Source organism: Perissodus microlepis, chromosome 18, assembly GCF_051167445.1.
Source record: "Perissodus microlepis isolate ML-2025 ecotype Zambia chromosome 18, ASM5116744v1, whole genome shotgun sequence".
Lineage (NCBI taxonomy): Eukaryota > Metazoa > Chordata > Actinopteri > Cichliformes > Cichlidae > Perissodus > Perissodus microlepis.
In genome coordinates, this window is record NC_140478.1 from 23,345,622 (window position 1) to 23,365,190 (window position 19,569).

At 41.2% G+C, this 19,569-nt stretch overlaps 1 protein-coding gene across 18 annotated transcripts in view; it reads right to left on the reverse strand.

Moving 5' to 3' along the window:
- The window catches only part of LOC146367908 (receptor-type tyrosine-protein phosphatase F), a 163,479-nt gene that overhangs the window by 102,356 nt on the left and 41,554 nt on the right, over window positions 1-19,569 (reverse strand). For 17 of the 18 annotated variants that reach the window (XM_084911452.1, XM_084911448.1, XM_084911457.1 and 14 more), the window contains one exon: window positions 2,235-2,409. In XM_084911452.1, the coding sequence (XP_084767578.1) occupies window positions 2,235-2,334 (100 nt within the window). In that variant the 5' untranslated portion in view covers window positions 2,335-2,409. Of the gene's footprint in view, window positions 1-2,234; window positions 2,410-18,241; window positions 18,573-19,569 lie in introns of those variants that run through there. The other variant, XM_084911449.1, reaches the window with a different exon arrangement.

Below are 19,569 nucleotides of genomic sequence, written 5' to 3' on the forward strand. Positions count from 1 at the left end.
TTTGAGGCTGACCTTGTGGGCCAGAGGCCTATTGTGTAGAAGGAGGCTGTATAGAGAGCTAGTTGATTAGGCAGAGCTCCCTGGGGATCGATGGGACGTCTGTGATCAGCACTCAGAGTAATCACTCTGTATTGTACGCCTATTCAATGATGCTGTAAGATGAATGATGTCAGAAGGCTATAACACTGATAGGGCTCGTGGAGAGTTTCCTGTACCCGTGCTGCTAAATCATGATGAATTGTGCCATCTTTAAGTGTCACGCCAAACAAATAGTATGGAAACAAATTTTGAAATGTATCAGATAATAAACTATATATATATATATTTATATAGCTAAAGACTAATGTATGGTTTCTATCCAAGGGTGTGTTCTGACACTGCTGACACATGTTTGCTACGTGTGGTTTCTCTGCCCGCCTAACTTGTTCAAGTGGGAGAGAAAAAAGCATCAGACTGAATCCATGTAATCAGAAACTTGCCAGGTACTCCGCCCATAATATCTGTCTGGTGTCTGCTCTGTAATACAGGAAATCCAAACCCAAAACATCAGGCTCACATAACTGAGTTACATACAAATTATAGGCACAGAAATGCACACAAACCTGCCATTAGTGGGAGGTGTTATTTTTACACCCCCCTCTCACCCCCCAGTGTCTTATTTTAATTCTATGTCTGTTTGCTTTACAGTCTGGATAATAGTAGTCTGGGCCTTTTTCCCATATGTGCTTACACTAAACTACATGCGTATTTAACCCCAGACCACAGTCAGGCTTTTCTGTAAGTTGCTTTATGATGTGTCCCTTATTTGTCTATGAATATATGCACATGTGCCAGCTGGTCACATCAGACTATATTTGTACTTTAAATTAAATGTTTCACACTAAATGAAACTAAGACAGAGACAGGGGTGGGGTAAAAAAATAAATCAATCAAGATTTAGGTTAAACATTAACGCTTTGTTTGAACAGATTAAACACTATTCTGGTTAGCTGTGTATATCTCTGGCCCGTAGAACCATCCAGACTGGTGCGTGAAAGAATCAGCACATTTATATACCATCTTAATTTCTTCTATGCCCATGACGTTGAATTTTTTAACTTGATGATCTCTAAAAAGCACATGCTTTTACTTGTGGCATAAACAGCACAAGTATACAACATAATATCACAGTTAACAAGGTGCACGCACGCAAATAGACGTCTGACATTGCACGTCTTTCTCCTTTTTTATAGAAGAGCACTCTGCCAGGTATTCAAAGACCAAATATGAATTTTCTTACAGTTATATATCTTCCAGCAACTCATACTTTTTTAAAATTTGGATCAATTGTTAATGATTTTTTTTATTTTGTAGAAGGATACAGTAGTTTTATTTTGGATCATCCACAATTAGTATCTAAGTTGACTCACTCAAGATTCAATTCCATCCAATCAAACTAGAAGCAGAGCAGAGACAGACTTGCCAGACCCCAAGAAAAACAAAAGGCCTGTAAAACTTTTCTGCAAGGTCAAGTTCAGAGCGATGCTGGTCAAGAGTAGACACGCCACAAGAGACAAGGATGATAGCACAGAGCCGAGCAGGAAAAGACAAAGGGTACAGAAAAACAAATCCTATTCGAAACATGTTTGAAAGGACAGGGCAGTGGCTGCATTCGGGTGGGGGAACAGGGGGGGTTGGGGTATAATTGAATTACATTGACCCTATGACAGCACTGTAGGTGAGGTCATGTGTTGAATTAATTTCGTCCCTGACCCCGTCTTTGGCAGGGCAGTGCTTCTTGGCTGCGCCCGAGACCCAAAGGTACAGCTGAGGTGACATATCTCTTGGAGCGCTTTCTTTGAGCCAAAACTGTCACTCGGATTGACAACCGGGCACAGAGGCCGACGGATCTCCGCTGCCTGCATTGTGTGCTTATTTTTAGTTGAGATGTTAAAGCTTTTTATACTTGGGGACACGCATTAGACAAGCAGCTATTTCTGTTTGCTGGAATCCACTGAAGGCATGAAATGTAAATGGAATCTATATTCTATTTTAAACAAAGCTCTACTCTGCACAGCGTGAGAGCTTGCTCTCCTGATGTATTCAGTTAAAGTGCACCTTTGTTATGTGTTAAATTCCACTTATAGCTACGGCAGTCCTTTTAAATCAAGAGAACGCATCTAAATGAAGCTTAATGTGTTATTAGACGGTGGGAAAGCCAGGGCAGAACTTCAGAGGTACATGAGCATACTTACTGTCTGCTAGAGAAGAGAAGACTATGCAGCTGAGTAAAAGCAGGAACAGCAACGCCCCTCTGGGGAGAAGGGGCCCTGCCAGGTGAATATTAGGCACCATGTTCCAAGTTGGCACTGCTCCCTCCTCAGTCCCCTGCTAGACGCGTCCCACTCTGACAGGATCAAAGACTAACACCTGGGAGAGCAAACACATGCAGAACAGGGGTACAGAACCATTAGTATTCAAACTCACGCTATATTTGCATATATTTGAATGAGCATAATAACACAGTAATGCAGAAATATCAAAAGCAAGTCGCAGAGCAGAACCAAAGACACAGAATCTTTGTATACTTGTAAGAAAACAACAGCAAACGTTGCTGGAGATCTTTGCTCGCGATCAACAAGGCATCTAATACCCACAACAAATCCTGCTCGGGGCAGGGGGAAGTAAGCAAAGTGAATGTAACACAAAAAGTACATCAGCAAAGGAGTCGGGGGAAACAAATGCTGCACAGTTTTACAGAGAAATTATTGGGAAAAAATAAAAAGAACAAAGGGGAGGTGGAGGCGAGCTTAAGCCTCTCAGCGCACCTCTTACAAAGGGGATCAGTTAAAACCCCAGTGGACCAACTAAACACAACTCTCCAAGGACCACCTTAATGTTCCCCCATTAGGAAATTGAAACGGTGACCAGATGGGTTCGAATCACACAAAGTGCAGTGATCTCATAGAGTGACATGTATGCATACATAAACACTTAACATATAACACACCCCAAGGGGGACATGGCTGACCAACAAGCCTGCAGCAGGTGTGCCACAAATGAACAACAATTAAACGAGACAGAGAGCATTTCTCCTTTGTGTTAAGTAGAAAAAGAAAAATCAAAAGCTGAGCCTCAAATGGAATGGCACAAGAACCGATGCTTTGTCTTTTCAGGAATTAGATTTAGCGAAGGAAGATTACTAAGCCAACTGATTAAGAATTTAGATATATGACCTTAAGTTTGTTACAGCCTCCAGTTTCGATGCCTAATGCTATTATAAACAAAGTAACTGCGTATCTCCATTAATGAGCTAACTAAATTTCTTATCCCTACTCTCTTGCCCATGGCCATCTGCGATGAGTAATCATAATGCTGTAAAAGAGAGCACAATATGGTATAGATAGATATCTTTCTTTTGATGGAATTAAAGCAGAATCTCCAGAGGACTTAAAAAAAACTGAATTTAAATGAGAAAAGTTCTGAAAGTTTGACTAAATCTACTTTTGTCTTAAAGAGAGCAGCCTGATGATGATTCTGTACAAAGCTTCTACAAGAAGAACTGAACAGAAAACCCAAAAATCTAAGTCGGTCTTGTTCAGTCTCACTGCTCAGTTCACTGCGGTCGCTACACAGTGCCGTTTGCTGATATGTGTTAAAAGACAAAGAGCTCACAAAGTGAAATATCCTGAGGCTTGCTGGGTGGCCAGTCAGCTCCAGTCTATTCAGTTTAGCTAAATACGTTAGAGCATCAGGAACACAATGCCTCCAGTATCTCGTGGAGGAAAAAAACTCTTAATGCTGTGGGCTCTAATCCTGTGGAGGTGTTGAGCAGCCCATTACTCATGTGGCTGTTTCAATGCGGGTAGAAAAAAAACAAAAAAAACAAAAATGCACACAACGGGCAACTCTTCGACCGCCCTCTTTGTTAAACAAGGCAGCTGAAAACAGTCTATACAATAGCTATTAGATAAAGTTATTTTTCTTTATCTGAGATCTGCTTTCACCTCCTTTGACATGTCACTGGGCAAACAAAAAAGCAGGCACGACCGAGTTAAAGCTATGTGAAGGAATGCACGCGAGTCCCTGCTCATGCCTCACCTGGCCACAGTAGCAGACAGCCATCACTGACAGCTAGCTCTTTATCACCGTTTGTCACTTAAAGGAATGTTCCTCTAGGCTTTTATGTCTGCAAAGCCAATCTTTTTTTTTTATTATTCTTAACAAACTTGGCGTCTAAGGAATTTCCAAACACCGTGTACAGTCGACATCATCTATCGTCAGTGAAAGTTCAAGCTGTGATCGTATCAAACTGTATTATACTCCTCCCTGCACGCAGAGTTTTGGAGAATACCCACAAGTGCAGCGGAAATCATTTAAAACCCCTGTGGCAAAATAATTTAAAAAAGAAGCCTCCCTCTGCGCCTTTCACCTTAACTGGTAATGAGAAAGCGGTTTATTGTCACTGTGTTAAAGCTGTTGCAGTGTGGGGAAGAAAAAGATACACAAACACTCTGCTCGGGGTGCCAAAGAACTGGATCACACCACCACTCTGTAACTGGTATTAAAGACATTTAGAACCCGTTTTTATTTCAAGTTAATACCTCAAGTTAGCTTTGCAAAAAGAAAAAAAGAAAAAGTTTGTTGGCTGACAAATTTGTTTTGACGTTCGTTTCTGTGTACACCAGTGCTGCGCTGGTTCACGTTGGTGGGTAGAGAAAGAGCGAAGCTGATAGAGCTGGCTACTTGCCGTGCTCCAAACCCTTAGCGGTGGAGGGATATCTTTCGCAGCAGATGCCAGAGAGAGGCAGATGCTTTTCATCTTCAATGAGACAAATTCCTAGAGCGAGGTTTATTCTTTATTTATTTACCTACTTATTTAACCCAGTGTAGCCTGGTCCCTCCCTGCTGCACACGAATACTACGGGACAACACTTGCCACTGTGTCCATTTGTGTTCTGGCAGTAGTGCAAACGAGAGGAGGACAGGGCACCAAAGTGGAAAGGGTGCAGTGTGATTCGAAATCTGAGCAAGTGGCTCGGCACACAAGGAGGCATTGTTTGCGAGGACGTGGGAGAGCGCGAGAAAAACAGTAGAAACATTTAGGGGTGGCTGTCTGCCCCCGTGCAACTGTATATGAATCCTTCTGTCTCGCTAATGATTTCACCCCAAAGCCTGATTTGTGTGCGCCAAAGAGTGACAAAGTAACCAGTGCATATTTACTGCTTAACTGATCGTCCAGATCATTTCAGCAGAGAGACGATAATTAATGTTCACAATAATTAGTCGGCTAAATTCAGGAGATAAACCGTTTTACAGCAACAACAATTAATCCAGTTTGAAAATGAAGTGCACAAACAAAGCTGATTCTTCATGAATTACAATGTGAAAACATGCATCGAAGTTCTGCATATTTTAGATCTGTCAAGATTCATTTTCTAGCTAACAATATTTGGTTTGACATTTCCTACTTATATACATATATATATTGGTTTAAACCAAACGTACTCCGCTGTCAAGTTAAAGAAGTTTATAATGAACAGAATTTCTACTGTAGGCAAGTTTATGGAAACACAATTAGCAAACTACCCATGACAAGGTGTCCAGATTCAGGGAAATAATAAATGCGGCAAAGCCATAGATTTGTTTGTGTCCTCCACCTCATTATCACTTGTAACACACACACACACATTTTTTAATAAACTAAGGGGAGGCCAGGATTAATAAATTCCAGTCTCAAATTTCCTAGACTGGTAAACTGCTGTTAAAGTGCAGAAATTCTCAACAAACCCAGACTTTTTCTTTCATTCTTTTTTTTAATTTACTCCACATAGTTTGAGATGTAAGTAATGATTCGGAGGCCCGCAGCTAGGCGAAACACAATTTATGGTGCGACTGTGGTTCTCTCCAATTTGTCAAAATGCCAAGACCACGCATCCTATAGGGAGGTGATTCTGCAGGAATGGCAGTTTGTTGAAACACAAAGGGAACATGAAAGAGAAGAATCAGTTATTGAACTGATGAAGCAGAAATGAGCCTAAATATAATGCTCCCATTCAACAGGGCATACAGTGACTTACTTTTTGAAGCTTTTTGAGCCTTAAGTGTCTGTGGAGCTACCACAGAGCTATATACTATACAATAGGCAGAAGAGTAAGTGGTTTAGTGATGTAATTAACAAAGAAACAATGGCAGGGTAATATCTAAAATAGTAAACTGTAGAGGACAAAAGAGCTTTGAGTGAGCTCAAAAGGAAGGGGAATATAGACACTTAACAGACACCTATCCCGGTTGCCTTGTTTGTCGTCCACGTCAGTTTCTTGTCATTTAGGTTATTAGTCCCTGTGAATGTGTGTGGCAAGGGTGTGGCCACCCATACAGAAATGTCAGTTGGCAGACAGACAATGCAGCTGCACACAGAGAGAGCGCGCAGCCTGAGTAAACACTACTATTACGCTAACTACAGGTAGCATTTCTGCTCTCCAATGTCTCTAACCCTCCTACTCATGTTCTCTATTTCTCCGTCTCTATTTAATGGGTCATCCTGAACGCTGGGAGGTGGGACAGCTGAGATATATGGCTAGCAGCGTGGGGAGCTAATCACGGCCGTCTCTGGGGCTGATAAACCCAGACCAAAGAGGTTTGTGTTGGCGTAGCCTGCAAAGGCTCCATAAACACAGTTACAAGCTGAATTTCAACAGCGGTGTTTTGGCCGTTGATTAGTTTTCCATGCCCTAGAAGGCTCGCACTCTCCCCCTTTTTTTAAACCTCAGCAGTGAACACAATATCACAACACCTGTAAGAATTACTCCAAGATGGTGAGCACCATATTGTAAAATGAAAGTGCAAAGTAACCAAATTAGGTTTTCCCTCCGACTCGAAAAGCCTTGCTGTGTCTACAGACTTGATGGTGCACGTCCTTTTTACAGAGCTGCAACAAGACTGCACTGAAATTCCCCCTAACAAAGGGTAATGTCCTGTGACCTATCGAATTTTACAGCCATTCTGTTTACAAGCTGATACCACAAAGTTAATTGTTAACACATTATTGCCGAGCTCAAGATTACAAGACTAAAAGACACCTACAACAGACTTGTGCACTTAAGTTGAGCAATAGAAACGATGGCGCACTGATTATGCTGACCTACAATGAAAGCATGTGTAATAAATCACACGATAAAGGTGTCTTTCTGTCTAGAAGTTTATTTACCACTATTTAATAATGAGGCAATATAGGAGATGTGTAAATTTTAAGTCGACATTTACGCAGAGTCTCCATGATGCGTTTTGGCGTCATTTGTGACGCATGAGGGGCGGACGTGATGCATCACGCTACTGTTATTGTCTAACGCAAGCGCCAACTTGCCTCTCAGCAGAATACAAACACCACTGCATATTGGCTTTTCCCATATGATACACTATCATCTGCAATTTGGCCTGATTACATGAACATTTAACAAAAATTCAGACACTTCCATAAATTTCCGAGTGTGGATTTACAATCGGCTCTGTTGGGCTACCAATCTTTTCAACTGCAAATCAATCTGGGAATGAATTACAATGATATGTACTACACATAGTAGAGGAGACATACCAGAGTGTCACTTCCATTTGAATTTATTGACCAAGGATTATTGGTGTTGTGGAGCAGCACAGCAAAGAGAAAAGGACTTACACAACAAAGTGCTTGCTGGCCAAAGGGGTCTGCAATAAATCAAAAGGCAGGTTCAATGTAAAACATACATTCATCAAATAAAAGAAATGCTGCATGTACATGAACCAATCAAGTGCATTAAATAGCATTTTTAAAGCTTTTCCTTCCTTAGCACCCATTTAAACCAGCTCACTTTAAAAACTACAGTCCAACATTCAAGTAAGAAGGTGAATTACAAAAAAAAAATTGTCACTCTGTCATCTAAAGGCCATTTCTTAACTCTACAAGCCTTGTATGGAAAATTCAATGTGAATTTTAGAGATTCTCTCATAGTAAGCTACAGTTTTTGGAGAAAACTACTATAAGCAGAAGGTTTTTCCAACAATTTCAGCCAGATTTTTCTCAGTTTTAAGCTTCCTTCAGATGCTCCCTCATTCGCAAGGGCTCGTCGCAGCAGATGAATCGGCATGTTCTGATTTGGCACAGATTTTACGCTTGAAGAAAACCGTTCCATGGATCCGTGCTTTTTCCCAGTTTTGAACTGGAGCTCTTTCACATGTTAGGCAAATGTACTAACCCCTACATTAAACTGACTGAATCTGATGCACAACTTAGGATGGTTAGAAGTTTAGAAAAAGTATTGGAAAAACTAAAACTAAAGTTATGTGTTCCAAAGCTTCTGACAAAATTAAATACACAAGACCAAAAAAAAGGGAAAAAAAGAATCAAACTAAAAAGGCACAAAGTTCATGTGTACAAACAGCATGCAAGTATAACAACCATGGGGCCAGGCTGCCTCTTCTTTCTCTTAGAAAGTAGAGGTGCTGAAGTCCAACATAGATTTGTGGATAACGCTTCAAAAGTGTGTGCAAAAAAGAGGCCTACAAACCTCGCTCGTCTATATCAGCTATGTTAGGAGGAATGAGGCAAAATTCCAGAGTTATTTGTGAAAAGCTTGTTGCAGAATAATCAAAACATTTGACACATATTAAATAATTTAAAGACAATGCTACCAAATAAGCATAAGATGTATGTTAACTTCTGACACCAGAGGAATGCAATTTATTAAATAAAAGGTGACATAAATAATTCTAAAGCTATTTATCTGACATATCATATTCTTAGAATAAAGTCAAGATTTTAAATAACCCAAGGCATGGATTAAATTGCAACCAATGTTAAATATTGAGTTTAAATGTAATTGGCCAAGGGAATAAGCTTCCAACTTCAACTGAACATAAAATCTTAATGTTATTTAGGCCAAGCTAGAATTGCTCAAAGTGGGGGCCTAAAAACTGAGGATGGTAAAAGCAAAGCTTTCTATTTACTTCAGGGTCTCTAATAGTGTATAAAGCCCATAGCCTTGCCCTAGTTGAGAGATTTAAAGAGGTTTTAAGATTTCTTTTTGTTTAGTATTTATTTTAGTGATGTCTAGAAATGAATTAGTGAATAATTAATTGCTTCTGTGCAAATAGCCAAACATTAAATTAGCAATATAAACTGAGACACATTCTCAACAGCAGATGTGCACATATATATCAAAAGAAAATTCGCACTGTCGGGCAAGAAAGATGAGCTAAGACGTCACTACTTGACAGTTAGCTTGTGGACAGATGGTGCCATAAAATGACTAGGCAGGCAGCACAGAAGGCATGGACCCCCCACTCCTCCACCCCTTCGCACCACGCAGAGGACTTCAATCCCCCTAACCCCCCACCCACCCCCCACCCCCTGGGCAGAAAGCCTCGTCTCCGTCAGCAAAAGACAAACAGAGTGAAGGCATGTGCACCCAAAGACTGGTAAATATAGAGCTCCACAGATCAATAACTGGCCAAACAAGAGGCAGTTGTTCAGGTTCAGCTCATCCATGGATATAATGTGGACAGACTGCAGTGTCCAGAAACAGCAGAAATTTTCCAAAAAGGAAATATTGTAAGAAGTTTAGTTTTAAATGCATATATTTTTTCTTTTTTTACATTTGGCACTAAGGTGGGAATATGGGAGCAAGCTTTGTATAGAGTGTATGAGGAGGCTGTTGAGGATTTCATACTATTCAGCGGGTGTCTGCACTGTTCTAAATCAATTACCTCTAGTCAGTCACTGTTTGGGGTAGGGGGTATTGTAAATCAGCTTGGTGTCAGCCCAGATTAGTAACTGTAAAGCGCTGGGAGTGAAGTTCTTTGGCTGGCATGGACCCTCCAGAGGCCGACATGAGAAAGAAGCTGTGGCCTTAGTGTTCGATGACAGCACAGCAACTCTGGTTATTGTTTACCACAATGCTTAGTAAGGTTGGGGTGTATAAGGATGTACATAATGAGGCTGGTACATAATTTACAAAGCTTCTTCCCTTACTTTAGTGTATCCTATAAAAGAAAATAATGCAGGACTTCAGAGACTATTGGACTTGCAATTTTTCATAAAATTAATAAAATTCTTTGATGTGTCTAGAACTTAATTACACAGATAGTTTTTTTTTTTATTGAGAGGTATATCTATATTGCACACCCTAACTTTTGATTGCACATATTCACCAGACTTCTACCGATGACTATTAAGAAAAAGTGGTCATTCATAAATGAAGGAGTGAATGTTTATCTTGTTGCGATCTTGCAAGCAGCTCCTTATCTCACTACATCTGTTTATGCAGATCTACCTCGAAGGAACTGCTAAGTCAGCCACAATAATGCCTTTGAAAATCAACCGCTAAACACAGACGTGAGGGTGCGCAGCTGTAGACTGTATTTATTTTATGACACAGAATGTCCTTTTTTATACAACAGCCTACTGAATGGGCTTTTGTGTTCTCAAAGGTAAAACTCACAGATGAAACTGTGCATTGACATAACTTATTATCTATCCCTACATTAGGGCATTTGAGAGTAAAAGGGAAAACAATCCACTGTGGTCTGAGGTACAGAAGAACAAACCCTGTGTTGACACAAAGAATGGTTAGACTAACTCGAGGCATAGTGGGAAAAGCACCTTGTATACAATCAGGCATTTATACCAGGTGCACAAACAAGAACACAAACGAATGCTATTCTGAGCTCTACCCTGAAACAAAAACTCCAGGTGTTACACAAAGGAAAGCTAAGACTCATGGCCAACCTGAAACAGTTAAGACTGGGCAGATTTAACATGGGTTAGCTGCAATTGCAAATGTGGAAAAAACAAAATCCCTCAAGGTCCTGGTCCAACTTGTGTCCTGCCTTGGATTCCAGACGGCTATCCTCTCAGCTACTGTCTAACGAGTGAAAAGAGGCAGATTCTAATAAGCTGTTCTGTCTTTCTGTCAGTCTCCGTTTCTCCATCCCCCTGCTTCCTCCTCTCTCTCCCTGACCATACCTTCTTCTCTGTCTCTTTCTCTCTGTCTGAGCCACGAGCCAGTCTGCTGGAGCAGATGGAACCATATATCCCCATCGCTCTCCAGAGGCCGGAGGATTTAAAATGTAAAAGAGATGAGTGTGGAATAGGCAGAGGCCATTCGATAAAGGGCAAGAGAAGCAGGGACTCTCAGCTTGGACAATGTTCATCAAATGAGGATAATGCTAGCAGGAAGTAACTATGCTCTAGAGCTATCAATTAGGAAGATGTAGGCTCTAAACTAACTCGGCATGTCTGCCAATAAGTTTCTAATCTAACATATTCTCCTACATGATATGAACATGAGATATCGACAAGTATCAGGGTAGACAAAACCAAATTTTACAATACCAGAAAGTTATTAATATCAAATATAAACATCAGTTAAATGCTATACGTGCTTTAACAAGAAACAACAAATATTAACTTGATTTAGCTCATAAAATTAGAACAATGCCTCAGGTTCTTTGCTGGGCTTTTTTTTTTTTAGCCGAATTTTTTGTTATTAAAAATAACAATAATAATAATAATAATAATAATAAAAGTAGATGATTAGTTGTAGTCCCAAACCAACTGAATTCTGATTGGTGCTTACTAGCCACAGGCAAAAAAATAAATGAATTACAATAGTAATAATTAATTAAAATAGTACTTGGCTATCTGCTCAGATTGTGTTAGATGGAAATTTGGAGGTAGACCTGCCTTCCTCTCCTCAGGCCACCTTTCAGGTAATGAGAAAGTATCTGGACACGGCATCTGTCGTCTGGGAAAAGATTCTGCTTCGTCCTCCATCTCTGGGTGGCAGGTTGACAGACAGGAAGAGTGAAGAACAACAGGCGGCCGAGGTCGTGAGCAGTACAATCGATTGCCAGCTGACTAGTAAGGTCCATTATACTGACAGGCCAGAGCCACAACACGACGACCTGCACTTCACCAACGTCCTCATTACTACCTATGAATCTCTCTCTGGGACCAATCTCTCTGGCCCTCGGCTCCTTCTTGCTCTATCTTGCTTTCTCTCTACGGTCCATCTCTCTGGGTAAAGCACAAAAATCATTTTCACTGCCAGTCTGATGGAAGCGTTTCAAAGGAGGAAAAAGCCACACTTAAGCACATGCACTTTGTTTTTATGCACTAGTTTAAGGAATAAATGCAAAAGAAAGACAACATGGGGTATTACATATTGTGAAACACGGGAAAATAAAGCTGAAATGTAAATTCAAGTCTGTGCTATCCTGGAAAGAATTTTAAGTGTCTGCAAAGGAAAACCTCCACCATATTAAAACACTTCTTCAACCATCACCCTTTGCCTCTAGTTATACTGAAATCCTTAGTCCTTGGAAGACTTATTTATACTCTCTCCTCTACCCCACCCCCTTCCACACAGATAGGATTTACCTGCAGCTGAGACAGCCCGCAGACTATCAATTACCGCCAGTGTAGAGTCACTGTTCTGTAGCTTCACTAACAAGACGTTGACACAAAACACACACACAGTACACACAGTGTGATTACAGACCTCATCGACGCATCCAGTTAGAGAAAATCCAGGCTGACTATGAGTCAGACGATTTTAATGACTAATCAAATTGTTTGGTAAGAATCCACTTCATAAAAAAATAATAATTAGACAAGGGCTTCTTCAGAGATTCAGTGCAAACTTACAAATACATCCAATGCAGTAAACTGTTCTAAAGTTGACAAAGACATAGACTTTCATTTGTGGTTTCACATGTTACAGCAGCACAAAGAACAGGAAGAAAAGTGAAGTAGAACATAACATGCCACAGATTTATTGCCATTTATAGACGAAAAAACACAAAAAAAGCTAAAAAAAAAACAAAAACAAAAACAAAAAAACCAAGTAAACCTCACTCACGGTCTAACCAATCTTTATAGTCACTAATACACATACATGCTGCTCAAAGACATCTTGGGTTAGTAAAAAACAAAAAAGACATGCAATGTGGGACCTTTACTGAAGTCACTCTGTTTAGATGTGATTTCAGACTGTTTGCAAAGTGCCCAAAACAGAGATCTCACCAAATTTCTGCTGACATGTCATCTCACTCTGTGACAACGATTAAACCGAACACCAGGACGTTCCGCGTACAAGAAGACGTGCAGGGACAGGTCCTGTCAGTCATCTCAACAGATCCACCCTGACGCCTAAAGTGCTTCTGTCAGGTCAGCAAATGAAAAGCCATCACAGCCAGTGTTGCAGTCGCCATGATGAGGTCATCCCATAGACTAGTTAAATGCTATCTTGCCAAGTCCTGTTAAACTTGGCTGAGCATGTTTAGGCTGAAGGCGTCAGCTTTGATTCCCAGGCTTAGCGTTTTGTTGATGCACCATCACAGGAGATAAACAGTGAGCCGGGAACCAGAAATGATGCAGGGGATGTAGGCTAAAACCAAATGAAACACTCGAGTCTGCAATCACTAATGCTCGGTCACGTACCGAGTCCATACAGGCCAGCGTAATACTGTGAAGCAAGATCTGAGAAAGCGAATTCCTTTTAAGTGAGCCATCGTGTCTACTCGTGGCAGTAGCATTGGAATAACGTATTCGGGTCAAAAAGCTAATGAATGTGCATTAACAATGACTTTTATGGAATCGCTCTATAAAGCACAACATTTTCACAGCTCCCTGTCAAACCATTAAAACCACAAAGCTCAAGAGATACTGAACCAGAGGGATCATTTTTATAAGACTTTGACCAACAAGTACAAAAATGTGTTATGCATTATTTACCTCATGCAAGAAACAGATTGCTCTAACAGCAAGTTTAAAGTCCTTTCTCTGGTATAAACAGTCAACTTGGCATATATTTAAATTTAATTTCATCGCACAAAATGCAAAGGGGCTTTCCTCGCTGGTTATCCATATACTTCCCCCTTCCTCAACCAGTCCTCTTGTCTAACAGTCAGCCAAAGCGGCCAAGTCTCCCATGTTTACTAATGTAGAGGCAACCCCTTTATCAGGGAAGAGATTTGTAGGGAGGAGGCAGGGGATTAGCCATCAAATTACCAGGCAGACAGCATCCCTGCTCCAGGGTTGTGAAGCAGTAATCTCTAAGGCTAAAGGGGGAGATCCAGATAAAGGTTTTGGGATTGGTGCTGTGGAACTCCAAACTGTGTATAGGCAGAATATATAAGTGTGTTTTAGGGGTCCAATATTTTTAAGCAAGCTTTCCCTTCACTTGTTTGTTATGGAAACTACCTTCATAGAACAAGACAAGACCACATCGCATTCTTTCATGATGTTGGGCTTTGTGGCATCACAACCAAGCCCAACACCCCACAGTGCAAGTCTAGAGGAAAAGCTTTTAAGTAGGAATGCTGTAGCTAGGCAGGGCTGGTGGAATTAGATTTCAGTGGCATTGCCCATGGTTCTTGTATTATCACCCTCCCTTAAACAAGCAGTGCTCTCCTCAGAGAATACCCCCTGGACACAGGAATGTTTCATCAATGCCGCAGCCTCCAGCATCCTTACCGGGCCACAGTGGGCCAAGAGGCGCTGCGCAGGCAGGCTATAAATAAGTCAGGCGTTATAATGAAGCCAAATGAATCTCCATCCATCTTCCCAAAACAAGCCTGGGACCCAAGAGTTCTGCAGGAGGAAGAGTTATTACCTGTGTTTGAGGATTGAGCCACAAGATGAACAAAAACTAAATGTTTGATCTTGAACGCATCCCACCACAAAACACACATTCTGTGCTCTCCAATGCAAGCATGTCCAAATCCGTGTATGAGTAGCCAAGAGTGTGAAGACTCGTTATTTTATTAGAAGTGACTTGCGTGGGCTGATAAAAGAAGTGGCAGGAGGGCTGATAAAGTAATGAAGCAGAATGTCGGGTTTAAGCGCAGCAAGGCATTAGAAGAAATTGGGAGGCTGAGCAAACAAGGGTGCTGGTGGAGGCCCAGGAATAAATCAGCCACATGATTATACTTCCTGAACCAAGCACAGAATAAATTAAGCCCACATTTTTTCTTTTTTTTTCTTGTTTGTGCAGTTAAGCATCACAGTTATCCCGCCATAATGAAGAGGAAGGTAAAGCTGCAAAGTTCATTTCCCTTTAATGGTCGTCCAAGAAGAAGAAATCTGACCTTGTTTTACTCCAGTGAAAGACACTACCTCAGCAATAAGATCAGTATCAGTGTACCATGAGTGACATAACAGTTTAGTGCATGAATACTATCATGCAACAGAGACAACAGTGATCTCTAGCTTTCTCCACTTTCAGAAAATAGTTTAATGCATTACAGAATTTCTATTTGCCATGGTCACTGGACGTTTCGGACCTGCGCCGTCGCATAGTGCACATATACAAGCGTAAGCTTTGGCCTTGTCATACATGCAGACTACAGAAAAATGCAGCTACCCCTGGAAATGGAGGCTGTTTCAATCAATGTGGAGGCGTAATGGGATGATGTGGAATTGAAATGAGTTTTGTGCAAGGGGGAAAATGTCCTCTCTGACAAAGCGGATTTGTGTTCCCGTTGAGAAACCCATGGCTGTAATGCAAAAAGCCACGGTTTAAATGAAAGGTGCAAGGCTATGAGCGCAAAACAGACCTCTGATGGTAAGCTGTAACAGGCCATAAAAGATGCATTTAAAATGCAGAATAAAATATATAATGTAAACAGGAGCGCGGAAAAGGAATGAAGGGGAGGAAAGACAAGAATGTAATCTACGCTCCGAGCGCCCAGATTCGCTTCAGTTCACTTTTAACAATGACCGAAAGCTACTCTTTAACAGATGTAGTGTTTGTTTGTTTGTTTTAAACAGGACGATTTCCATTCATCGCTTACTTACTTACAACAAAAATAACAATGCCATCCCTAAAATAAACCTGTCTCGGATATGATCTCGTGTCAAAACCTCAACGTGTGCGCGGATGTCAAAGGATACGCAAAGACCTACTTCGATCAAATGAGCTCTCTGCTTGGGGCAGCTGAGAAAAGCATTCTTGTCAAAACACTGGTGATTTTAGTGGTAAAGAAGGGCCTTTTTTTTTTTTTAAACCTTCTCCTCAGCACCTGTCACAACGAATAAGTGGCTGTCTGCAAGAAGGAAGTGTCACAAATAAAAGCACAAAGTGACTATCAGCACAGCTAGCACATCACACAGGCAGTGGCCGCTGATTGACATCGCACGTTATGCAGGATGTATCTGTCACACTCATAAACATGTTAACTGTGTAAACATGTTTATTTAGTATTGAGAATTGGGCCTCGTCAACATAAAACAACTACCTATGACCTTGTCAGCGTCGGGCAACAATTGCTGACACACAACGAATGAACACCCCCCTCGCCTCTGCCAAGATTTTAAAGTCTGAGACCAAAGAATTTGTTTAAGCATCAGCATCAAAGCTTTGAACTTTAACAACCCAACAAACCCTTCTGTGTTTTCTATTTACAGTATGTGTCGCGGCAAATGTCTTGCTCCACTGACACAACCGCCTTCACAGAGATTGATCTGTGATTGTAAGCAACTTCTTTCTTGTCCCAACAGGCATGAGAGTGATTAAGCAAATCTGTCATGCGTTAACAGGTCATTACACATCACCCAATCCACCAATGATGAGAAATCAAGTTCTATGGAAAAATCCATATGCTCAGCCCATAATTACTTTTGAGGAATCCGTTAGGGAGAGAGATTGAGTGACTGACTGTTCCTCACAGGGTAATTTATTCAGAAGGAAAGACTTCAACCAAGACAGCCTTTTGAGCAAAGCATATTATATAGGCCAAGTTTGGTCTGGGAATTTAATAAAAGAGCAGTGGTACACAAATGGCTGCAGTTATTTCCTCAGGACATCACTTAATATTTCTCTGGAACGTTAGTGCTGATGAGGTGACTGAGGCACAGTCGCAAAAGAGGACGGCCTGCCCGGCGGAGGTGAAGGACATCGACTTACAGATCACCCAAGAGGTGGACAAGGGTCGCTCTGTTTCAACAAATGACCACAGTTGACAGTTTTTGTCATTTTTGTGACACTACAGAGCTGCTGAGTGGACATTTTGAACCAAACTGAACCAAGTCTAAGGGAACCACTTGAGATCAGCACTAACAGAGGTAGATTCCACACTGAACAAAAAAGAAAAAAAACACAACAACCGATTTTTGCCACAAATAGCACAAAGTTCCCATTACAGCAGAGCAGACTTATGGGGACGTCTGGCCCTTTCAAAGGCCAAACAAAATGAAACAAACATGCTGTCCTGGCTGTGTTTTTTGAAAGCTTAAGACAGCTTTGATGGAAAAGGTCAAAGTAAAAGATTTTCCCACTGACATCAACCCTCCTTTTGTGCTCCAGAGTTACTGAGTAACAACTGCCACATTTTCTGTGGCCAAGATTAAAAAACTCAGTCAAAAACTTTCTCAGTTGAAAGATTTATCACACAACTGCATCTGAAGGGAACATTTAGAGCTGGTTAAACATGAAAAAAAGAGTCCTGCAGATTTACTCATAACGGTGTACTTCATAATTATAGTAAAAGCAAAACTTGAAGACACACAAAGAAACACCCATTACAGCATATGCTTTGTGGCAACCAAGACTCAAGCATTTTCCACAAATCACATTTTGTGACTTTCAGAAGTTCTCCTCTGCAATTATCTGGGATTTCAAAGCCTTTCGTAGCCAACTTCTAGCTGAAATTCTTGTTCCTGAAATTTTACCCTCGAGATTGCCCAGGGAGATATAGACAACTGAAAAAACAGGTTGTTTAGCCTCAGCGTAGGCCTAATGCAGTAGAGCTGCAGGGTGTCTAACCTTAGCAGCGGTAGCTAAGGGACATTCTATGGCCCTTCTTTTCAAAGTCCTCTGAATACGTAGGGGAGGGCTTGCACCAGACAGGGCAATTTGCCAGAGAGCCAGCCAATAGAGCTAAGCCAACACGAGGTTAAACTATTGTTTTGGCTTCACAAGCAAGAGTGAGCAAGGACAAAAGTAAGGGAGACAAAAGAGTAGTAAGAAAATACCTGACCACTGAAGTGTAACACATCAACTTATATTGTTACTTTTATTATACCAAGCAAGTTGCAAGAAGTTAGATCCCAAAACAAAAACCAGGGTAGTGGGAGAGGGATACACAGGCAAATGAAGTTCACACCATCTTACACAGTTCACCCACTTTCAAAAAATGCACCTGTGCCTCTTTACTCGTTTTAGGAACCAAAAACTTCTGTTTTTCTCATGTCAGGCTGATTATGTGGCAAAAAATTCAAACTTACCCATGTATCTCAAGTAGGTCCACTTAAATAAAGAAATATTTTAAAGAAATACTTTTTATTCCTCTTTACTGCGAGGCACTTATTCCAGAAAGCAAGTTTCCAAATCCTACAAAAGAAAATCCAGCAGTATCGGAAAAGATTATTCCTGAAAGATACCCTGTGTGAGAGAAAGTCGTCTCCAGTTCCTGCTTAGTTATTCCATTCACAGCATTTCATTAAACCAGAAGAACTGTCTTTTTGCTCTCCAGTAATAAGTTTCCAGCTGTGGCTATATCGCAGAGTAGCTTGGGAAGAGATCCTTCAGAGTCACAGCTTGTTCACACACTGAGGGGCAGTCGGGGACTGCCTGGGAGAAGCCAAACCCACCGTGTGATGTCATGGTGTCAAATTTCAGTATGAAAAGGGAGGAGGCTTTACCTTTTTGAACTCTGACCAATGATCATCTTGTGGTTTACCTGCACGTAGAAGGGAAGGAGTACACGTGATTGTGATGCACTCCCGCTGCTTAGAGACTGTATCTGGCTCTTATCTATTGATCACCTTCCAGGGAAAAGACTGTCCCAGTGTAAGCTCACACAGGCTAATGAGCCCTCACTCTTGCTTTGAAATGAAACTCAAGCATCTGCCCTGCCATTATTAGTGAAACTTAACCGGTTAACTAAGTTTGACCTTGAGACTTAAACAAGTATTCCCCAGGGACTGTGATAATACATGCCCGCCAACGTGTTTTGTGGATAACGTAACAGTTACAAGAATATTTTTTCCTTTTTTTTTTCTCTATATATTGAAAAAAAGGAGAAGATGCGTCAGGGGGGATAAATATGCAAAACCCTCATTCTTAAAACTGCAAGGCATCGAGTACACACATACACGACTCGCAAACACACTGGTTCTCACTCCCTCTGGTCAAACTCTGCTAGCCATGGAGCTAATCATCCACAACAGATGTTCAGAAATGTTCAGTCGGATTTATGACGGAGCTCAGAGGAACAGCCAAGTCAGCCTCTGGTGCTGTTTTCTCTTCTGTCCTACAAGGACAAGGGATTGCACCGAGAGAGGATGTCAGCACAACCCTTCTCTTCCCCAAAAACATTCCCTCGCTCTCTGAGCTTCGCCATGCGAGACGCCTGTGCCTTAATAGCTCACAGAGCCTCCGGACCTTGGGGAGAGGTTTGCTCATTTATCCCAATGATACTGTGTGGACTGTAACTTGACTCATTGAACAGCGCTTCAACAATGTTTCGCCCTCCACATAATGATGTGTTTTTTTTTAAATATATATATAAATACAAACATCAGGCGAAACATTGTGGAAATGCTGTTCAATG